This window comes from Aquarana catesbeiana, linkage group LG04 (genome assembly GCF_042186555.1).
Source record: "Aquarana catesbeiana isolate 2022-GZ linkage group LG04, ASM4218655v1, whole genome shotgun sequence".
Lineage (NCBI taxonomy): Eukaryota > Metazoa > Chordata > Amphibia > Anura > Ranidae > Aquarana > Aquarana catesbeiana.
Window position 1 is genome coordinate 152212560 of NC_133327.1, and position 24643 is coordinate 152237202.

The 24643-nt window shown below is 42.0% G+C and overlaps 1 protein-coding gene across 1 annotated transcript in view; it reads right to left on the minus strand.

Moving 5' to 3' along the window:
- Positions 1–24643, minus strand: part of SLC9A9 (solute carrier family 9 member A9) — a 1177825-nt gene that overhangs the window by 478557 nt on the left and 674625 nt on the right. The window contains exon 11 of the mRNA XM_073625891.1: positions 23168–23279. Coding sequence (XP_073481992.1) covers positions 23168–23279 — 112 coding nt within the window. The remainder of the gene's footprint in view (positions 1–23167; positions 23280–24643) is intronic.

Consider the following 24643-nt stretch of genomic DNA (forward strand, 5'->3'; position numbering starts at 1 on the left):
GTCAGACCACAATGCGGTAATTACAGCCATAGCTTCCACTATGCCAAAGGCACATGATCCTACTTGGTATATACCGGACATAATGCTAAAAAATCCATCACAATGCCAGAAAGTTGAGCAGGCTTTAAAGGATATTTGATGCACAATAACACACCAGATATATCCCCCCTTACACTCTGGGAAGCCCACAAACCGGTATTGCGAGGCAATATACAGAGACTAATGGCATTATTCAAAAGGGAACGTAAAATTCTTGCCCGAAAACTAGAAAGCGACTTTAATGCTGCGTCTATTTCATTTCAAAACAATCTGTCACCTAACACGAAATCCCAATTAGAAAAAATGTGTATAGAATATGACTTATTTCTTACGGAAACGGCAGATAAAACTTATAAACGCACTAGACATAATTTTTATACAAAAAAACAAAAAAAAACAGGCACTTATCTAGCACGAGCACTAAATTCAATAAATGAATCATTTAAACCAATTCGCTTGAAGGTGTCTAAAGACAATTACACTAGTAACCCAGTCAAAATTGTGTATAAATTCAAAACACAACTAGCATCTTTATACAAATCAACCCAAAATTTTAATGATACCAAAGCTGATTCCTTCTTTTCTAACATCACTTTACCAGACTTATCCCATGATCAAAAAGCACTTTTAGAAAAACCTATATCAACGGAGGAAGTGGCTGCCTCTATTAAAGAACTAAAGACAAATAAAAGACCAGGCCTGGATGGTTATTCGGCTCTATATTACCACACATTCACAGAATTTCTATCCCCCATTTGAGCAAACGCATTTAATGTACTGTTGAATGACCATTCTTTAAAGCAAGAATCATTGACGGCAATAGTATGCATGATCCCGAAACCCCTTTCCGATGCTGCCTCCTGCGCAGGTTATTGCCCCATCTCTCTGCTGAACCTAGATATTAAGCTGTTAGCAAAAGTTTTAGCAAAACGCCTTAACCAAATAATTTGTAATTTAATACATAAAGATCAAGCAGGATTCATGCCGCATAGACAAGCAGGTGATAATGTGCGCAGGGCGGTACTTATGGCACATATCGCCAAAAAACGTTGTATCCCTTCTTGCTTTCTTTCTTTGGACATCAGGAGGGCATTCGACACAGTTTCATGGCCCTACTTGAAATACTCTTTACAAGAATGGGGATTTGGCCCACATTTCATAAAATGGATAACAGCATTATATAATAAGCCTATGGCATACATAAAATATGCAGGATACAAATCCAAATCATTCAAAATCGAAAGAGGTATAAGGCAGGGATGCCCACTATCCCCTCTCTTATTCGCTCTTATTTTAGAACCCTTAGCTCAATTTATCAGGACCAACCCTACGATTGCTGGCATTGAAGTACGAGGTCTGAAGCATAAACTTTGCATATTTGCGGATGATATCCTTCTTTTCCTGTCATCCCCACAAATTTCAGGCCCTAATCTTTTGCCCATTTTAAGTAGATTTGCGTCAATATCGGGCCTGGCCATTAACCCTAAGAAATGCCTGGCTCTTGATATCTCCCTAACTGATGCAGAATTGATTCTAGCAAAAGCTGCACTCCCCTTTATATGGATAGATAAGTATATCCCATATTTAGCCTCTTATACAGATCTATTCACAGCCAATTACCCCCCCTTATTAAAACAAATAACAACATTATTAAAACAATGGTCACAACTCCCATTATCTTGGATAGGAAGAATAAATGCAACTAAAATGACCATCTTGCCCAAGTTATTATACCTGTTTTGAGTACTACCAATTTCTATCCCATCTTATTATCTAAGACTGGTGCAACAAAAGGTATCAATATTTGTTTGGGGCCCTATCAAACCACGCATACCAGTAGAACTAATGGAGGGCTTGGTCTCCCCAATTTTGCCAGCTACTACAAATCCACCCACCTGGCCAGTATCACCAAGTACCATACAATAAAGGAAATCCCATTATGGGTACTAATAGAAGCCTCGGAATGTGATCCACTTTCAATCTCTAATTTATTATGGCTCCAACCTAAAGACCGTTGTACACTAAGTAACCCTATAACTAAATATTTTGTATCTCTCCGAGACAGTCTGAAAACTAAAAATCAACTACAATCAAAACAAAACCCCCTATTATCCTTTTTCATAAATCCTGCCTTCTACCCAGCATTGTTATATCCAAAATCATTTAAAGCCTGGGCAAATGCCAACCTCTTAATGCACCATGAATTCATTACTCCTAATTTCTTCCGATCATTCCCAGAACTTAGGGAAAGCTATGGTTTACCGCAGTCTGAACTAGTCAGGTATCTACAAATCAAATTTTTTTTCGCACCCCTTACAAATGCTGAATCACCCTTACCTCGCCTTTCCACTTTTTGAATCAATGTGCAAAAATGACCCACTTGCTAAAGGAATGATGTCATCTTTTTACACACAACTTTTGACTAAATCAAAATCAGATAAATTAACCTATGTCCAAAAGTGGGAGGAAGATTTGGGACGAAAACTGGATGATGCAGAATGGTCTGAAATATGGTTAACTACTAAATCTTCCTCGCCCAATGTTACTGCGATGGAAGCAAATTATAAAGTTCTAACCCGCTGGTACCTTGTACCTGCCAGAATGGCTAAATACACTCCCAATCATTCAGCGCTCTGTTTCAGGGGTTGTACAGATCCAGGTACCACCTACATATATGGTGGACATGTCCAATAGCGAAATCTTATTGGGGGAAAATATTTGAACTAGTCTCCAAAATGTTCCAAACGCCGCTAACACCAGACCCTTTCATTGCATTACCTAATCTAACCAGACTATCTAACATTCTCCCAATTTAAGCTTTTTGTTCAACTTTCAACCGCTGCTAAACAAACAATGGCAAAAGCATGGAAATCACCAAAACTGTCATTGGCTGAAACTAAGAACAGAATGAATTCTGCAATGTCTCATGCTAAAATGTCAGCTATTGAAGGCAACCAAATTCCAAAATTCAAGAAAATATGGACTCCATGGATAAAGACTCATTTACCCCCAAATTTTAATGATTCAGTCCTTCAGCTATGGTAATTGATTATTTAACTGATTACTTAACAAAACCGTGTAACCACATTTTTATTCATACATGGAATAAATACGCATAACTATGCTCTGGTACCTGGACCGACCTTGTGAACTTACAGTTAATCTATTCTTTCTTCTCCTTCCTTTTCTCTTACTTCTCTTTTTTTTATCTCATTTTATGTTATGGTACAATATTTGTTCATCCATATCTGCTCTATATTAATACATACTAGACCGATATATGTACTGTGTTTTTTAAGATATCTTTTGTTAGATATTTATAGTTAAAAATGTCACACTTATCAGATAAAGTAACATAGAGCAGTTAATTAATTAAGGAATTAATTAAATGTATGTGATGAAGTTTAATGCAAACAATAACATACTATGTTACCTATATATATATAATTTGTTTTATTGTTTAACAAAGAGCTTATGTTTATACATCCTTGTACATGTAACCAATGGACTTTCATTTTATTGTGCAATCAATAAACCTTTTTGACAAGGAAAATTGCATTTATCTGTGGCTGGCCACACCAATCTGCTCAAAGTGATCTGGATGCCCCAGTAATTATATTTTCTACATAACTTACCCTGTTGGATCCCTCTTATGTATTTTAAAAGGTTTACCATGGCCTCTTGAGACCTGGTGAAAGAAGCCCCCTAGAGTCCCTACAATATCCAAAAGACCAGGGCAGCCTGGCTGCACCAAACCCCTGAGTGTACTTCCTCACTGCCCAACTTCAACATATTGCAGTTTGGGAAAGTAGGGACCCTCAAATCTCCTCTTATTATATATTCACCTTCCTGCTACACAACCAAGCTTGTAAGCCTCAACTACCCTGTCACACTCCCACCATGCTTACCCCACGCTAATTCAGATGCATATGGTTTTGCAGACTACCAAGACACTACTGGGTATTACTGGACATATTAAGTACACCCCACTATGGGCAAATGAGGCACTTGCCTGCAAGGTTTTCAGATGTGGGAGCAAGCGGGGGTGACCACCCTGATGCAACTGTACTTAGGAGGCTTTTAAAAAACCTATCAACAGCTTTGCTTTAAATTTGCCTTACACCAGAGATGGTTCTACCAATACTTACAATAACAACACGCTTTCAATTCTCAGGGTCTGACCCTGACCATCTCCTTCACCTCCACTTCCATGTTTGACACCTTAGCCCTGGTTAATACTACCAAGGGTCCTAAATATCAGATATATGCACAACTACTACTTAAATTCCTTTCTAAATTCTCATTTCCTATAAGCGCAGATGAAATGCTGACCTTGATGTCCAGCTGGTCTCCCTCTCTCTGACTCAAAGAATGACCCAGCTGTTCGGCATAGTTTCTATAGTACTCCTAAATTTCTGTACAAAATTGGCCGCAGGGAAAATTCGCAACATGCAAGGTGTGCTCACTCTCCAGGCTCCCTGAGACATCTGCTCCGGAGATGTCCCAAGCTCCACCTCTTTTGGCAAGAGGTGCTTGATACCTTAAATACTTAATATGGCTTCACGCTGACCCCAGATCTTGAATTATGTCTCCTGGGATATGTAAACTTCAATGATCCATATCCCAGCCAGACACTGGTAATCACTTTTTGTGGCATGAAAGATGATAGTTTCCCGCTTGGTTTCAGCCAGTCCTTCTACCATGAGTGGTTGGATATCTAAGATGAACAAATATGTTATTTTTTTTAAAAACATACCTATAGTTTGTAAAGTGCCTCTTCATAAGTTTGGAAAAAACTGGTCAAACTGGATAGAAGTAATCTGCCCCTTCTTTGCCTGCTAATATCCGTTATCTCTGGGATGGATATTATTACATTTTATAGAGCTCTGGTGCTTTGCTAGTATAGCCTATCCATATTGTATATGTTTTATGTATTCTTTCTGGCTCTAAGGTGTACTTGCTAGATTACTGTTTATACTTGGTGCTTTGATGTCCTACGAGTCAACCTGTTTTATCTTTCTTTGTGGTTTTGTATATGTTTTTTAAAAACCTTTCTATAAACAAAATCGGATGTAAAAAAAAAGTACAATAATCATGCGCAACGAGTAACAAAAACCACCAATCAGAAAAAAAAAATCACTTAACTGTTCCAAGTTTAATAAAGTAATTCTTAACAACTTTTTGAGGTACCCATCGCTGTACAAAGAAAAAGAGCCCTGATTAGTTCACAAGGCTGTGATCTCCCAGTCTGAATGCTGCTGGGCAAGAATTTCCAGATAATGATAGCAAGACAGATTTAGATACTTATGTCAGTGTAGAGCTATCCCCAGAGGAGCTGCTTAAATGTTTTGTGCGTTCCCTGCACACCTGAAGATGACACACCATGCTCACCCAGCACTTATGGACACACTTTGAGGTATTGTAAAGAATTTACTAGGCCAAGCACCACAAAAAAGGGAGGATTAGCAAATGTATTTATACAATCAATAAGACAATACCATTACTGTAAGAGATATGGTTAAACACATGGAGTATCCTGACTAACAGTAATTAACAGAACTGAACAGCTTCTATCTAGCAACAGTATGCTGTATAAAAGACAGTCTTTATCCTATAACCAGTCCATATTTTGTCACGCTGGTCAGTGAATGAGAAAAGGAGAAAACATTGGCCTGGCAAAGTTGGAGCCCTTGAAGGAAGCACAACGGTTCCCAGCAGACAACAGATTACCTTGTGCAAAGTTATTTCTCTTACAATACCCAGAGTGTCCTCTTCTAGGTCCCTGTGTAAGCAGGTACAGTTAACTAGTCTGACGCTACGTGGCTCTGTCCCAAAATAGTGTGTAATGAGGAATTATGTAAGTGGGTGTTAGTTCCCCTTTTATAAATAGTGATGTAATGGGTGTCGTCATTGCCCATATAAAAGCCATGATGGGAGGAGCTCTGGTGAGTTGGGGCATGGAAGCCAAAAAGCCCACACACCTGTAGATGTAGTCAGCTGGACAGGGCAGAAGGTAAGGGTGAGAGCAGCATACACCCAGCTGTAGTCTTCTTGTGTCACAAAAAATGGTCTATATAGACTGGGAACATGGTCTAACTCAGTGGTTCTCAACTCCAGTCCTCAGGACCCACTAAGAGGCCAGGTTTGCAAGATAACTGAAATACATCACAGGTGATATCATTTGCTGTTCAGTGATTGCAGTATTCTAGTCTGCATCTCCCCAAGGTAATACATAAAACCTGGCCTGTTAGTGGGTCCTGAGGACAGGAGTGGAGAACCACTGGTCTAACTGAACTGTGAGTGGAATGCAAAAGGCCTCTTAGGTGAGGCTAAGTGTTCTCTGGCATGAGTGATAATCCACCTTGGGTTCCTGGGAGAAGTGTACAGATTCTGGAGGTGCAGCTGCAGCAATCCTGTTTCTGGAGCGACATGAAGGGAGTCGTGAGCTGGGTGCATAAAGCCTAATGGGCAAGTCAGAGCCCTCCTAGTGAGTAGTGATGACCCAGGGAGTGAGAGGGTGACATTAGGATGCTGGGTTCCAACACAGTGATGCTCCCTAGGAGAGGGATAGTAAGGGAAGATGGCTTATCATTGATGTGCAGCATATGGCTTTCACATACATTTGACTGCTGCAGACTGTCCACTTGATGTGATTGGTGAAGTAGGCCAAGCAACACCAGATAGTATGTCTATGTGATGTGATGTGTCACTGCCCTATTTGAAGAACAACAGTAAAGTGTGGAAACTATGACTTTGAGTGGACATTTCTTTCTTGAGAATAGGTAGCCTACTAGCCAGGGATGTTGCAGAAAGGCCTATGGCAAGGAGTTGGGCACAATATGGTGGAGGCTATAGCAATGGGTTGTTGTCCTATGCAAGAAGAAGCAAGAAGGGAGCTCGAGTAATTTTGTGCCAAAACGGGCCAATAAGAAGCCCCCCTTAAATCCTGACATGTGATTCAGTAAAAGTCAAGTTCAAGTTAGGCAGGGATGTAATTGGATAGAAGTAAATGTGATCATTCTCTTTCAGCCCCGGTTCACACCTATGCGAATTAGATGCGGCTTACACCGCATCCAATTCGCAGGACATTTTAAAATACATTCATTTGAATGTATCTGGTTCCCATATGTGCGTTGCATTCGAACTGCGCATTGCACAAAAAAAGTGTGCATTTTTTGGGCATTGCGGTGCGAATTACAAGCCCATTACCTCCATGTGAACGCATCAGATTCGCAGATGCATTGTGTTGTGAACAAGGATTTTCTCCTTCTCCAGCAGTGCCTCAGAATAGAATCCTTGACTATCCTTAACTGTTCCATATACTGTAGTTCTGATCCCCAGAGTTCTGCGTTAACTAGCCTAAATACTGTATATCTTATGCTTATAAGAAAAACAACTTTCCCTGTAGCAGAGCTGCAATACCATACTGCACCTGATAAAATTCACCATTTCATTGAGATTTCATATCATTAGCAGTGGGCACAGCTGTAAATGATAACTGGTTTGTTAGGAAAACACCATAAAAAGAAAAAGAATATCCTGTCTGCTTCAAGCCATCATCTGCATAGGACTGTGAAGGTCAAGAAAAACACTGAAAGGCAACACGAATACCGTACTGATTGAGAAATGGTGAAGTCGTGTTTAATAGCCATCACTGTTAATGCACTCTGCCATGCATAGAGAGGAGGAGGTCAAGGGGGTTCTCTTGGGCTGAGATTCCAAATGTGACAAAGAAAGAGCTTGGATGACAAGCAAAGTGCAAGGCCAGACTGTAAAGAATGACATGGGAATGGGAACAGAAAATAACAGATGACTGCAGGTCGTTGATAAAGACAAATTTATACCTTTAAAAGCCTTGAAAATAGCTGCCAGACACCAATGCAGATAAATGAAACAACAGCATTGCAAAGATCTCTGAACAGTTTGTGCAAACAGCCTAGAAAGACATTAAAACAGTGGTGTGTGTGACATTAAATATGAATAAGGATGATAAATAAAAAGTAGAACAAGCCTATGCTATTACTTTTCCACATCACAAAAAGGCATCAGATCCTCTGTATCTGCAGGACAATAAATGGCAGCTCCATTGTTACCATAAAGCAGAAATATTCTAGATATATAGATAAGTTTGCATAGCGCAGTGCGTGATACAGTTTTATGTCTCGCTACGCATCAGATAAAATTCCAAGTACGTTCTAATGGATAGCTTTCAGGTTCTGTCAGGTTCCATTGCATTTTATCACATTTCCACTCTCTGATGGTGACTTTATGGGAAGGTGTTGATTTAACAGGAAGTTCTATTAAATACATGCAGAAAGATGGTAAAATATGACAAGGTGCTTTTAATAACCAAGTCACTAAATGCTTATTACTGTGGCAGCATGGAAATAGAACTTGATGTTTTACTTAAAGGAAAGTGAATGTATTTTAGCAGTGTATGATGAATGATATTCTACCTTCAAATTTTTATATAAGTACCGGAATCGCCAAATACACTATTACATTTTGATAAATCTTTATAATCTGATAAAATGACAGCATAAGCATTTATATTTTTGAAGAAAGGAGATATTTGAAAAAGAAAAGCATAGTATAGTTGAACTCCAAGTAAATCACTAAATAAACAAATATTTAGACGTGGATTGTCTATTTGCAATAAGATTTATCATTTTTTCCAGCCAGTCTTGTGATCCAAAAATGTGAACTGAAGCACCACACCACTGCGTAAAGGTCCATATATGACTGTATTCCAGTAAAGAACGGGCGGGGGGGGGGGCCGTCAAAATAAATATCCAATGCATTTCAGGAGACCAAAAATGCCCTTTTCATCAGGGCTTGAGATAGAAAACAAATTATATCGACTAGATGTGAACTGGACTTTTAATAGTTTCTCTTCCAAAGTTATTATCTGTTCAGGTTTCATCAGTGGCTGGTTTGGCAAATCAGCTACTGATGTGACCTGTACAGACAATCATACTTACTGGAATAAAGTTGTATCTGGACCTTTTAGCTGTGTGGCCTTCAATGCACATTTGTGCTATGTTACATTACACGTCAAAGAAACTGTGGAGATCTCTGGGGTGTAAAAATGATCAGTATATAAAGTTGGACAGCAGAACCGATAAGATGACCTTGCAGATGCAACACTATCTTTCCACTTTGCCGCAATATGTACCACAATATTCACCTTCATTTTATAGCTGTTCCCTGCAGTATTGATTTTGACTCATTAGATGTCCCCATTCTGATGTCTTCTATCAATCAACTCTCTTCCTCTGAGCCTAGGCTGTCATGGCTGTCTGAGCCAAGTCAGTACCAGGACAGTGAAAGGAGAAGCAGCATAGTGATGCACTTATCTTTCTCTCACTCTGCTGTCTCTTCCTATCAGCATGCTCCTTGTCAGCACATGAACTGACCGGCACCCTGTACTGCTTCTTTCTCTCACATTTCAGCTCTGCTCTACCTGGACAGTAGGAGGCTGATACCAAGTCAGATCCAGGTACTTGTACTGCTTGATTTTATAAAATGTGTTTAATAATGTATTTAAGTGATTCTAAAGCCTCAAGGTTTTTTTTTACCCTAATGCATTCCATGCACTAAGGTAAAAAACCCTCTCTGCTGCAGGATCCCCCCCCCCTTATTCATACCTGAGCCCAATCTGATCTAGCGACGTGCACGAGAGCAGCGACCCTTGCAGCTGTCTCCTTCATAATTAGGCAGATTGATAGCAATCTGTCAATCAGCTCCAGTGATGAGGGACCGGGGGGCAGAGTCCTACTGTCTGTGTCAAAGGAGGCAGCAGCAAGGGTCGGGAGCTAGCACGCACAAGTGCCTCCATGGGAAGCAGCTTCCCCTGGGGGCATTGGACAGAGGAGCCAGGAGCACCGGCGGGAGAGCCAGAGAAGAGGTTTCAATTGCACAGAGCAGACAAGTATAGAGGTATTTATTATTTAAAAAATACATATTTTACAATCGCTTTAATGACTACAGAGTGGAATTAACATGTGTATTTTATATCTGCCAAGAGTTTTGCTTTAATCTTGTAAAAACCATACTGATGGTATTATGAAATGAATGAGCAGAGGATACTTTAAGTGAAAACTACATGTCAAAACAATCAGTAGATCCAGAGATACAGGCAGCTGGTTTAATATATATAATTTTCTTGTCCTGCCCCTCCACTTCCAAAGCTGATTGCTGGGACACTAGTATGTGCCATAAACAGAGAGCCATGAAAGGCAGGAAGGGGAAAAATCAAGCCAATAAAAGAAAATAAATTTTTTTTAACAGTAAATTTTATTTTTTATTAAACATTTAAGACAGTACAAACATTATCAGCATCATATACGGATCTGGTACCAGACAGTTGGCTACATAACTGCGATATCACATGCATGAGGAATAATCCAGTTTAACACATATTGTAAAAATATACACAATGCATACTCATTGCAGAAATTATGACATCCTGTAATTAGTGTTTCGTCGGGGGGTGGTCCTAAAGAGATACCTAGAATTACATAGAAGTGGAAGCATTTGAATTACCCTACTCCAGCCGGGGGGGGGGAAGAGCCATCCCCGCTCCCGCAACCAAATGTGCGAGAGGGAGAGGGGGTCATGAGGGAACGGAAAGGAAAGGAGGACCGCGGGGAGGAGGGGAAGTCCCAACCCCCACTCTGAACCCAATCTGGATCTATTCTTGTGTCCCCCGAGGAAGGGTCCACCTCTGTGTCCCCCCCCCATCGGAGGCATCCCCATGACCTTATCTGACCCATGGGGCATCCTCCCTCTATTGGAGTTCAGCCACATGCATCAACCCAGCCTGACCACACTTTATCAAATTTTTGAGGACAGTTTCTGCTCTCGTAGGTTATGCGGTATAACGGCAGTACATTGTTCACTGCCTTTTCCCATGCCTCCTTGGTGGGCGCCTCTTTTTTCTTCCATTTTAGAAGTATTTCTCTCCTTGTATAAAATAGAGAATATGTTAAGCACTGTTTAATATAGTGGTCTCCTTCTATGTCTTCTAGATGGCTCAGCAAAAAGGTTAAGGGGTCTAGTGGCAGGTCAACACCGCACACATCTCCCAGCTTGTCCGCCACTGCATCCCAAAACGGGCGCAGTCTGGGACAGGACCAGACCATATGAAAGAAGGTGCCTATTTCTAGCTCACATCTAGTACAATTAGGGCTCAGTCCAGGATATATTCTCGCTAGTCTTTGGGGGGTATAATAGGCTCTATGTATGAATTTTAATTGTATGAATCTATCCTTGGCTGCAATCATTGACGGGATAAATGTCTGTAAACACTCCTCCCACTCCTCTTCACCCAGAGAGGGAATATCTGCCTGCCATTTAAGTCTAGTTTTGTCGGTTTTTACGTCGTGGGCAACTGTCAAATAGAGGTATAGGGAAGATAAAGGTTTTTCCAACATCCCGGAAATCAGGAGGCGCTCAATTGAGTCTGGCTCAAGCGACACCCCAGAGGGAAACTGGGCCCTGAGGGCATGTTGTAGCTGCCAGTATCTGAAGAGGAAGGAATTTGGCAAGTTATGAGCCAGCTGCAACTCTCTAAAGGACGCTAAGACTCCCCTTGGCATAACCTGCTTTAATTTAGTGATACCTCTCATGGCCCAGATCGCCGGGTCCGGGATGCTGGAGAGATGTGGGAGCATGGGGTTAGCCCAAAGTGGTGTGTGTGTGGGGAAACACATGACGGCTGTAATAAAGCTGACCTAGAATATCTCCACACTTGGATTGTGGTCTTCATGGGGCCTGTTATAGCAGGGCTAGCTTTCACTCCCCTATACGGGAGATTGGATAACGCTGCGTATGATCCCATGATTGCCGCTTCTAGAGTAACTGCCGAGGTTGCGAAAACCACCACCTCACAGTCACTAAGACAACTGCCCAGTAATATACTAAGAAGTTAGGCAACACCAATCCGCCTCCAGCTAGTGGAAGATACAAAATGGTTTTTGCCACCCGTGGGGGTTTCCCCCGCCCAAATAAAGGAGATCACCACGCTTTCTAGTCGGAGAAAAATCCGTTAGTACGAATGCGAGCCGTAGGTCTGGCATATAGTAATTGAAGCCAGGTTAAAAATTTAGGCCCGAACCCAAACCTAGAGAGGACCGCCCAGAGGTAGCCCCACTCGACCGAATCAAACGCCTTTTCTGCATCGAGTGAGGCTACCACTCCAGGGTTGGAGCCAGCGCGATATGCGTGTGTAACCGTCAGATATTGATGTCCGTTTCCCTGCCAGGCATAAAGCCCGTCTGATCCGGATGTATCAGGGCTGTAATTACTGTATTTAGTCTATTGGCCAGAATTTTTGAAAGAATTTTAGTGTCTACATTGAGGAGGGAAATGGGACGATAGGATGAGCATAAAGTCGGGTCCTTTCCTGGCTTGAGGATAACCACTATTATTGCCTCATGCATTGACTCGGGAAGGGAACCCCCGTCTATATATTTGGCCAGTAAAGATTGAAATTTGGGGGCCAGCTGTTCTGCGTACATTTTATAAAATTCTACCGGGATACCATCCGGGCCCGGTGTTTTGCCCGTCTGCATCATCTTTAATGCTTTTAGGATTTCTACTGTTGTAATACGGGCGTCTAATTTGTTAGCATATGTGGGGGTAAGAGTCGGTATGTCTATATTTGCCAGGTAGGTCGTCAGTTCCTTAGGGTCATAATCTACTCTAGAGCGATATAAGTTCTGATAATAGGAGGCAAATTCCTTATTGATATCCGCCGGTGAGGAGAGGATAGAGCCGCCAGTATCCTGGATATGTCCTATCGTCATACTCACATTCTGTTCCTTGGAGAGCCACGCCAGCAGATGGCCCATCCTCTCCCCCTGCTCAAATATCCTCTGCTTTTGGTGCAACAGCCTTTTTTGCGTTAGAGATGTCCTCAGCATAAGGACATCTCTTAGGAGTGATTGCAAGCGGATATACGTCTGAGGTTCTGGGGATCTGACGAATAAAGCCTCCTGCCTCTCCGCCTCGGCTTCTAGGTTCGTAAGCTCCCTTCTCCTACTCCAGCGTACCCCTGCTATTATGGTCTGGTACTGTCCCCTGGAATATGCTTTGAAAGCATCCCAGACAGAGGCGGCCAGAGTCTTCGTTTTCCGCCCAGTACGTCTCCAGCTCATGTCTAAATTTCGGCTCAACGTCCACGTCCGAGACCCGGTACCTAGACAAGCGCCAGAGTTTATCTGATGATACAGTCGAGGCATCTAGATCTAGGAGAAGCGGGGTGTGATCCGAGATTCCTCTGGGAAGGATTGTAATGTTTTGGACACTAGGTAGGACAGGACCTCCCGCGTAGACTAGGTCTATGCGAGAGAAGGTTTTGTGTGACGCAGAATGACAAGTATATGCTCTCTCTCGGGGGTGTTTCCATCTCCAGAGGTCGTGCGTACCATAAATATCAGCCCATTCAGCGAGTCCCTGGCAGGTCGCACCAGTGGGGGATAGTCTATCTAGGCCCGCATCAGGTACCAAGTTAAAATCTCCCATGATTACTACGTTTTCAGTAGAAAATTCTGCTATTTTTGCGGTTATCTGATTAAGAACTTGAAGGGAAGCTGGAGGTGGCAGATACAAGCCCACAATCACCCATGGCAAGTTATGAAGGAGTGCATGTATTACCACATATCTACCTCCTGGGTCCAGAGCCAGATCAAGGAGCTTGAAGGGAAGCGACTTAAGGATTAGGATGCTCACTCCTCTTGAAAAAGTGAAATGGGACGAATGGTAGTGGTATCCCACCCACGGTTTTTTAAGACTAAAAGTCCTCTTACCCACTAAGTGTGTCTCCTGGAACACACATATATGAGGCTGATAAGTTTTAACAAATTGGAATACTAGAGAGCGTTTAATAGGAGAATTCAGCCCTCTCGTGTTCCAGGAGAACAGCCTAAGGGAGGTCATCAAAACATCCCAAGATTAATGTAGGATATATGGGATTTGCACGCTCCCTATCTGTAGGTCTGGACCCGGAAGGACGCAAGCTAGATAACAAAAGGCATGTAGTATGAAACAGGCAATCAACCCATGGTACTGTCATATATAATAAACATAAGAACAGTGAAACCATTAAAACAAGGTCTGTAACTGCAGTCCAACTTAACCAATCGTCCCCCCCCCCCCAACCCAGCAAGAGGGGCATCATTCCCGTCAAACAAAAAGGGTTCGTCTCAAAGCCTAACTTGAGGGCAATGTGCAATTGGCGTCTAGCCTTCCACTTTACAACAAGCTTGTAGTAATCCGGCATGGATACTCAGTGTAGATCTCCCGGGTCTCCGGGGGCACATACTTAAGAACACTGGGGTATTAACTTATGCAACAAACCCTTCATTGCCTGATATTGCTCCTCAGATTACTTGTGTTCGTGACTACCGTAGCAGCATTGGACATATGAGGTCCAGGTATGGTGGCTCCTGGAGCAGAATCTGGGTCCTCGAGTTATAATAGAGGTGAGGGAAAGAGTACACAGCTCCGATTTCAACTCTCCACAGAGGAATTAGTACTTGCGATTTGTCAGTGTCAGGATAAAAGGTGAGACTTATTTCTCAGGTCCCGCGGATAAGTCTCCGAATCCTGATCAATGGATGAGGGACGTCCAACCCCCACCAAAACTGATAGTACGGAAAGCGTATAGACTTCTCAGAAATATAGTGTGAAGAAGTTGCCATCATCCCTTAACAATCTAGAATAGAAACCTCAAGAGATTGGGATTTTTGGGGCAACAGAAAACCAAAATATATTAAAAAATTACAATAAATTTTATTTATACAAAAAATTATTAAAAAATGAATTAAACATATAACCATATATATTTGAAAAAGAAAAACAATATGATATACTATAGACGTGGCACAAAATCTTATAATCCGACGCGTTTCGAAATCGTAAAATTTCTTCTTCAGGGATAAATTTTTGCCATTATCTGAAAGGCACAAAATTGGCATAAGTATACATACATATATGTTTACAATACCAAAGGAGAAATAATATGTAAAGAAAGCTTACAGTAATCATGATTGACCCAACGAGTTCTCAGCGTGACACTCCAAAGATTCCCCCTTCCAATTAGTAAACGGTCTTTTATCGTGCAAAAGAGCCCCCAGAAATTGAGATCCAAGGAGAGACGCCAAATTACCCCAGGCGAAAGGAAAACGCTAGGGGAGAGGGGGGATGTGAAATTTGAAAAAAACATATATATGTATATTTATATATCATCTGTATGGGAGACATGACATCTGTGGAAGTCAAAACCAACCTTGTATGGAAGATATGAATAGAGTATGTCTTCAATAAGCCATAGAGAAGGAAATTTTTCCTTCCTATAAAGAAAAAAATGCAAAAATATGAGACATAAAAAATGAAAAAGATAAAAGTAAATGTGAAATTAAAATATGTAAGTAGGAATATGAGAGCTGAAAAAAGCAAATAGCCAAACAGTGTATGGGCATAGAAGCCTAGGGATACAGTGAAGAGGTGAAAAGATTGCCCCCAAAAGGGGAGATAATCATTTTACTCTTCAATGGTTTAAATACTTTAAATTCTGTATAAATGATTGAAAACCCCCTATTGGTCATTCATTTGCGGCCATGTAGAAAAAATCCCCCCAAAAAACAAGGGGAGGAAAAAGGTATCTCACTTCCCAGATGGTGTCCACCATATGGGGAAAGAAGAAATCCGGAAAAGAGAGGTAGTTGAAAATGGGGTGTGTTATTCAATCAAAAAAAAAAAAAAAAATATATGGTTATATGTTTAATTCATTTTTTAATAATTTTTTGTATAAATAAAATTTATTGTAATTTTTTAATATATTTTGGTTTTCTGTTGCCCCAAAAATCCCAATCTCTTGAGGTTTCTATTCCAAAACTGATAGTACAACCCCTGGGATCGGTAGATGGCTTATGCATTGGATTTCCCGTATGTATCCCATATCCTCCATGTGTAAAGTATCAGGATGTAGGAAGCCACCTCAACCCCCAGGGTCTATCACGAAGCACTGCATCATAGGGTTCAGCAGAGCGGACAGTGTACTGGACACTAGGGGGCCATTCAACCTTTGTTGCACACAGTCATGGTCATGCATTAGTCCACAAGGTGGCTGGATCCTGAGTTAGTACCAGCATAGGGTTAACAAGGCATACAGTCTAGACAGAGGGACATCATATAAACGGGTCAGCATACCTGAAGTTTAATGACGGAGAGATTCTGCCCAAGCTGCTGCTTCCCTCGGGGACCTAAAGAACTGTATCCTCTCCCCATCCTGGATCCGCAGTCTTGCGGGCAAAAGCATGCTGTACTTTACTCCCTTTGGGCGCAGCATGATCCGGACGTGATCAAACGATTTGCGGCGGCGTTGAGTCTCCACCGAATAGTCCGGGAATATGAGTATTTTTGCATTCTCAAATTTCAGTTCTCCCTGGAGTCTAGCCACCCGTAGAATCGTGTCTCGATCCCGATAGTGTAGCAATTTAAAAATGAAAGCGCGCGGCGGGGCGCCCTGAGGATTTCTGATCACTGGCATGCGGTGAGCTCTCTTGATGGAAAAGTGAGGGGAGAAGCTAGCCCTGGGGAGCAGAGTAGGCAGAAGTTCCTCCATGAATTTTACTGGATCTTCTCCTTCAGCTCCCTCCGGGAGGCCGAGGATCCGCAGATTACTCCGCCGGTTACGGTTCCAGGAGTCCTCGGCTCTGCTCTCCAGGTGTTTAACTTTCAGCTTCAGGGCCTGAATATCAGCATGATGCTCCCTCTGTATGTCCTCAGCGTCAGAGATTCGTCGCTCGGCTTCGGTCACACGGTCCCGGAATTTGTCCATATCTCTGCGGATGAGTGCAGTTTCAGTCTGCACATGATCAATTTTTTTCGTTAGTGTTGCTTGGCAGGTAGTTATGGCAAGCATTAGGGCATCAAAGCCCGCCAAACCAGCCTGTATAGTCTCGTCAGATGGGGAGGCTGACTGTAACACCATCTTGCAGGCCTCGTGTGCAGTGGATCGCGGCACTGAGCGGGTTCGCACCGGAGTATTAGTGTTCCTGTTCTGGCTCGATTTTCTGCCCCCGGGCATCGCCCAGTCCTCACGCAGTAGCTCTGGAGAGCGGCAGCGGCCTTTTTTTCTTTCCTCTACACCAGGATTATGGCAGGATTGATGGCCGGGAGCTCAGCTAACACACGTCTGCTCCCAGCGCCATCTTGGACACGCCCCCAAAGAAAATACATTTAACTTCAGCTGCAAATATATCTCATATCTATTTGTCTGACATGTAGTTTTTACTGAATAAGTTGCATTTGAACATTCTTTTCCAACAATATATCTGTTTGAATTTTTAAACTTAGTAACAGGTGCACTTTAAGCCTATAGGATGTTTATAAAAATCTACTATTTTTGGTCTGCTGTGGAAGCTTCCACTAGGTCCCTCTGTCAACTTCGAAACTTGAATTTTGAGTCTATAAGCCGGAGACAATGAAGTTGATTTTCTATAGAAGTTTGGAATCTATGCTGAAAGAAAATGTGTGAATTTCCACTTCAGTTATCCAATCATGTAAAAAGCATTTGCACATGATTGAGCATTCAAAATGATCAAGAATGCTTTTCATGTGATTGGATAAATTAACTGAATATTCCCTCAATTTTTCCATTGAAGGTTCTCAACTTCTTAAGTAAATCGACCTCATTCAGTGAGGCTCCTACTTAAACTGTCATTGTAACAATAAATATTTAATAAATAAATAAATATTTTGTTCAATTTAACATGAATGAAATCTAATTAGCCCATAAACAATACTTTTCTGCACTTCGTTATCAGTACTTTTCTGCACTTTCAATATTTGCTTCAAAGAAAATTTTACTAAATTAAATAAAAATGATTTTTTTTCGAAGTAGCATCATATTGCATTTTACAAACATCAGATAATCAGGTACAATGGAACCTTGGATTACGAGCATAATCCGTTCCCCGGAGAATGCTTGTAATCCAAAGCACTCGCATATCAAAGCAAGTTTCCCTATAGAAGTCAATGGAAACGAAGATATTTTGTTCCACATTGACTTTTATTGTATGCAGTACCGCGTGTGGCCAGAGGTGAGGGGTGCCGGAGAGACTCGGAAATACTCTGAGACCGCTCGGTGCCACTCGGATGCACTCGGAAAGCCTCGGAAACACTCAGGAGTGTTTCAGAGTATTTCAGAGTGTTTCTGAGTGCATCCGAGCGGCTCCGAGTGTAACCGGCGCCCCCGCACCTCTGGCCAAATGTGGTACTGCACACCACGGAGGCTTGAATACTGCTCGTTTCGGGACACAACAATCACAAACCGAGTCAGGATTTTAAAAAAATGATAGCTCGTATTGTGAAACGCTCATTAACCGCGTTACTCGCAATCTGAGGTATTACTGTACAAGCAAGACTGCTGTGTTAGGACGGCTTTACACTGGTACAGCAAACGCTCCGACAAAGGGAGCTCATGTCGCATGACGTGTGAAAATCAATGTTTCCCTATGGGAGTCGTCTTAACTGGTCCGACACAAGTTGGTCCAACTTTGAAAATGCTCCCTGCACTACTTTGGTCCAACTTTGATTCTACTTCAGCCTACTGAATATCACTGAAGTCGGATCAAAGTCGGATCGTCGCCTTGTCTGATCCGACTTTGGCATGCGACTTGTGCTCTGATGATCTGGAAGGGGAACTCCACGCTAAATAAAAATAAAAAAATGGCATGGATTCCTCCTCCAAGAGCATACCAGGCCCTTCAGTCTGGTATGGATTTTAAGGGGAACCCCCACGCCGAAAAAAACGGCGTGGGGGTCCCCCCAAATCCATACCAGACCCTTATCTGAGCACACAGCCTGGCAGGTCAGGAAAGGGGGTGGGGACGAGCGAGCGAACCGTACCAGGCCACATGCCCTTAACATGGGGGTGGGTGTTTTGGGGTGGGGGGCCCTGCGTCCCCCCATCCCAAAGCACCTTGTCCCCATGTTAATGAGGACAAGGGCCTCTTCCCAAAAACCCTGGCCATTGGTTGTCGGGGTCTGCGGGCGTGGAGCTTATCGGAATCTGGAAGCCCCCTTTAACAAGGGGGCCCCCAGATCCCAGCCCCCCACCCTATGTGAATGAGTACCCCTACCCATTCACCTAAAAAAAGTGTCAAAAATAAAAGACATTACACATGTTTTTAAGTAATTTATTAAGCAGCTCTGTTATTTCTTCTGATCTCTTCTCCCCTCTCCGGCTCTTCTGCCTCCTCCGCTGATGTCTTCTGCCTCTGCCAGTTTTTCTCCCCTCTCCGGGTCTTCTCCGCTCTCCACTGATGTCTTCTAGCCCTCTCCGGTTCTTCTCCCTCAGTCCGCTGTCTTCTGCCTCTGCTGGGTCTTCTCCGATATCTTCTTGCTCTTTTGCTGGGTCTTCTCCACTGTCTTCTCCCTCTGTTCTTCTTCTGATGTTGACTCAATGCTCTCTCCCGCTCTAATGCCGGGTGCACGGTGTGCCACTACTTATATTGGCATGGGGCGGGGTCACCGGAGGCCCACCCCTTATGACTTCACCAATTATGTCCTGGGTGGTGACATCATAAGGGGCAGTGCCTCTGGATGACGTCACACGGTCACCCCATCAAAATCAGAAAGGGGGTGGGGACGAGCGAGCGCCCCCCCGAACCATACCAGGCCCTTTCCTGACCTGCCAGGCTGTGTGCTGATAGGGGTCTGGTATGGATTTTGGGGGGACCCCATGCCATTTTTTCAGCGTGGGGGTTCCCCTTAAAATCCATACCAGACCGAAGAGCCTGGTATACTCTTTGAGGGGGAACCCATGCCGTTTTTTTTAACATTTTGCGTAGAGTTCCCCCTAAAGATTCATACCAGACACAGTGCCTGGTATTGTTGGGGATCAAAGTCTGATCCCTGTTCATTGAAGTCGGACAAATGTCCGACTTCAAGTCGCAGGGCAAAGTCGAACCCAGTGGTATGACTGTCGTGTCGTGCCAGTGTGAACCCGGCCTTAATGTTAAAGACAGGCTGCATCATATATGTCATTTTTTATTTTGTCCATAGTTCCAAGTTAAAGTTAGAGCTTCAAGTTAAGCAAATTGGTCAGCTGCTGATGCTTGTCTTATCAGCATTGATTATACTGTTTTAAAACAAGACCCCTAAAATTCATATGTGTTATGGGCTGTCAATGTTCAAAGCGCTCCAGAGACCTTCTTTTTCCCATGGTAGATGAGAAAGCTGAACTTTCCTCTCCATTACAGCATAACAACAGACATGTCATATTTAATAATTTCCTCCACTTGATGTTGAAGTTTTAGTTGCTGTCTTGTCTTTTATTCAGCTGTCAGATATAATGATGCTTTTTTTTCTGTGTCACTGTCTTTCTCTAATGTTCTATTCACTCACTCTTGAAAGGCTTGTGAAATATGCAGTTTTAAGTAAAATATTCAGTAGCCCTGACTTCTTAGCTAAAAAACTAACTAGTAAGTATTTCTTGATTGTATTGTTCAATTGCAATTAAAAAAATTGCACTAATCACCAGTAAGACCCCTTTCACACTGTGCTGCCACCAGCGGCAGCAGTAAAGCGGCGCTATTTTCAGCGGCGCTTTACGGTCGTTTTAGCGACGCTATTCGGCCGCTAGTGGGGTGGTTTTAACCCCCCACTAGCAGCCGAAAAGGAGTTAAATCCGCCCGGAGCGGTGCTTTGCTGGCAGTATCGCAGCGCTGCCCCATTAATTTCATTGGGGAGCAGTGGTGGAGGAGCAATGAGTTCACCGCTCCTTCACCGCTCCAAAGAAGCTGCTGGCAGGACTTTTTCTGATGCCCTGCCAACGCACCGCTCCAGTGTGAAAGCCCTCAGGCTTTCACACTGGAGTGAATGGAGCAGCTGTTTTAGGGCGGTTTGCAGGCGCTATTTTTAATTCCATAGCGCCTGCAAAACGCTCCAGTGTGAAAGGGGTCTAAGTGTTTTTCTACCCTTGCAGCCAAAATTTCAATCCAATATACAGTGCCTTGAAAAAGTAATTATACCCCTTGAAATGTTCCACATTTTGTCATGTTACAACCAAAAACGTAAATTTATTTTATTGGGATTTTATATGATAGACCAACACAAAGTGGCACATAATTGTGAAGTGGAAGGAAAATGATAAATGGCTTTCAACATTCTTTACAAAGAAAGCCCCCTTTACTCTGATACCCCTAACTAAAATCTAGTGGATCCAATTGCCTTCAAAAGTCACCTACTTAGTAAATAGATATGACAAAACAGTATAGGGCGCATCAAATGTGCAATATGTTACGATGTAAACCTACAGATTATGCAAGGAAATTGTCATGCACTATAGCACTTTCCTTGCATAATCTATAGGTTTACATCGTAACATATTGCACATTTGATGCGCCCTATACTGTTTTGTCATACTGTTTATTAGTATTTTTACTAATTTAGGAGCAGCATCAGTTTGGTATAGCACACTTTGCACATAAGCTTGGTGCCGTGCCCATTAATTATTCATTCGATCTGTTTACTTAGTAAATAGAGTCCACCTGTATGTAATTTAATCTCAGTATAAATACAGCTGTTCTGTGAAGCTCTCAGAGGTTTGTTAGAGAATCTTCGTGAACAAACTGCATCGTGAAGGCCAAGGAACACACCAGACAAATCAGGGATAAAATTGTGGAGAAGTTTACAGCAGGGTTAGGTTATAAAAGATATCCCAAGCTTTGAACATCTCACTGGTACTGTTTAATCCATCATCCGAAAATGGAAAGAGTATGGCACAACTGCAAACCTACCAAGACATGGCCATCCACCTAAACTGCCTGACTATATTTTTCTGTTCTTTTTGTATTTGTGTTTGAAATGGCAATAAAAAAGTAATTAAATAATTAAAAAAAAAAAGACAGGCCAGGCAAGGAGATCATTCATCAGAGAAGCAGCGAAGAGGCCCACGGTAACTTTGGAGGAGCTACAGAGATCCACAGCTCAGGTGGGAGAATCTGTCCACAGGACAACTATAAGTCGTGCACTCCACAAATCTGGCCTTTATGGAAGATTGGCAAGAAGAAAGCCATTGTTGAAAGAAAGCCATAAGAAGTCCTGTTTGCAGTTTGCAAGAAGCCAGGTGGGGGACACAGCAAACATGTGGAAGAAGGTCCCCTGGTCAGATGAGACCAAAATTTAACTTTTTGGCCTAATAGCAAAACGCTATGTGTGATGGAAAACTAACAGTACACATCACCTTGAACACACCATCTCAACAAGGATACATGGTGGTGGCAGCATCATGTTGTTGGGATGCTTTTCTTTAGCAGGGACAGGAAGCTGGTCAGAGTTGATAGGAAGATGGATGGAGCCAAATACAGGGCAATCTTAGAAGCAAACCTGGTCACCAGGTTCACCTTCCAGCAGGTCAATGACCCTAAACATACAGCCAGATCTGCAATGGAATGGTTTAGAACAAAGCATATTCATGTGTTAGAATGGCCCAGTCAAAGTCCAGACCTACATCCAAATGAGAATCTGTGCCAAGACATGAAAATTGCTGTTCACAGACGCTCTCCATCCAATCTGACAGAGCTTGAGCTATTTTGCAAAGAAGAATGGGCAAAAATGTTACTCTCTAGATGTGCAAAGCTGGTAGAGACATCCCCAAAAAGAATTGCAGCTGTGATTTCAGTGAAAGGTGGTTCTACAAAGTATTGACTCAGAGGGGCTGAATACAAATGCACGCCACACTTTTCACATATTTATTTGTAAAAAAACGTTGAAAACCATTTATCATTTTCCTTCCACTTCACAATTATATGCCACTTTGAGTTGGTCTATCACATGAAATCCCAATAAAATACATTTATGTTTTTGGTTGTAACATAACAAAGCGTGGAAAATGTCTAGGGGTATGAATACTTTTCCAAGGCATTGTATGTTTTTTATGTGCATTTCTTTACTTTTTGCAATAAATAGACAACAACATTTGTTGCTTTTTTTATATCCGCTTGGAGTACAGCATTGAAGTTCATATTAAATTGTTCTGCACAAAACAATGGCAATAAATTTAGATTCAATAAGACTTACAGATAAGGAAATTGACTACATAACTTTTACATACCTGAAAACATCATCATGTGTTGAAAATTCCAGGGAATTCTCTTCCTTCGACCCAAGTTCAAGAAAAAAGTAAGAGGGTATATGTTACATGCCCTTGCTACAAAAATTGATACCTGTTTTTTCTCAAATTAAGGAGAAACAATATCAGTGGTTAGAATCATCTACAGCGGGAAACATTTACAACACACAGGGGTTAATTTACTAAAGGCAAATCTACTTTGCACTACAAGTGCACTTGGAAGTGCAGTCACTGTAGATCTGAGGGGGACATGCAAGAAAAATAAAAAACAGCATTTTTGCTTGTACATGATTGGATGATAAAATCAGCAGAGCTTCCCCTCATTTAAGATCTTCCCCCCAGATCTAAAGTGACTGCACTTCTTTGCAGTGCAAAGTGGATTTGTCTTTAGTAAATCAACCCCTATATCTGTTGTTTTACAGTGTATTACAGTACACATGAGATCCTCATTCTACCCAGACTTTCCCCAGCATACTTACTATGACGGAATTGTTTAAAAATGCTCCAGAGAACAAAAAGTCTTACGTTTCTCTTGCAATCTAAAGCCCCATACACACTATTAGATTTTCTGCAGATTTTTGTCTTCAGATTTACCAAAACCATGTAGTGCAAGGGCCTGCCCGATTGCATACAAACTGAAACTCTTAAGGTTTGACCTCATATTATATGGTTTAGGTAAATCTAAAGACAAAAGTCTGCAGAAAATCCAATAGTATGTATGGGCCTTTAGTTTCAGTCATTAATAAAACCACATAACTCATGTTTTATGTTGTGTATAATGTGAGCTTCTAAATCGTAAAAGCCAGAAAATTAACAGATGAGAAAACCAAAAAGCTGCAATTATGTTGTAACATTCCTCAGGTATAGAGTACATTGCATGGGAGTTATGACACATGAGCGATTTTGTAGCAGCAATTTGTAGTAGGAACACAATTTCTTTCCTAAGGCCTCATGCCACACTGGGGGTTTCTAAAGCTACTTTTAGAGACATTTTGCATTCTTTTCAGCCTCTAAACACCCCTCAATGTTAGCATATGTGTCCATGCACACATAGGCGTTTACAGGTGTTTACAGGCAAAAAGAACCTCCAAAAAAACAGGGAGAGAAGTGGTTCAGCAGTAAAAATGCATTAATGCGCCTATCGGTGTTTGGGCGAGTTTACAAGCGTTAATGGATTTTACTGGACACTGCAACAATATCATACTGAATATTATTGAAAATCTAGGAAATTTGTGTTTGTACAGGAAGTTACCAGTGTCCCTTGCTTTTTGTTTCTGGTGTGGATGTCTGCTTTCCCTGGATGCAGTATGGCCCAAGATGTTTTACAGATGGACCTGATCTCAGCAATCGGGGTCCATCCAGAGTTATGGGATGTCTCACATCCAAAGTATAATGACTGCATAGACAAAGTGTGGACAGACATCGTTTCAAACCCAGAAAACTGGAAGACTGTCAAAG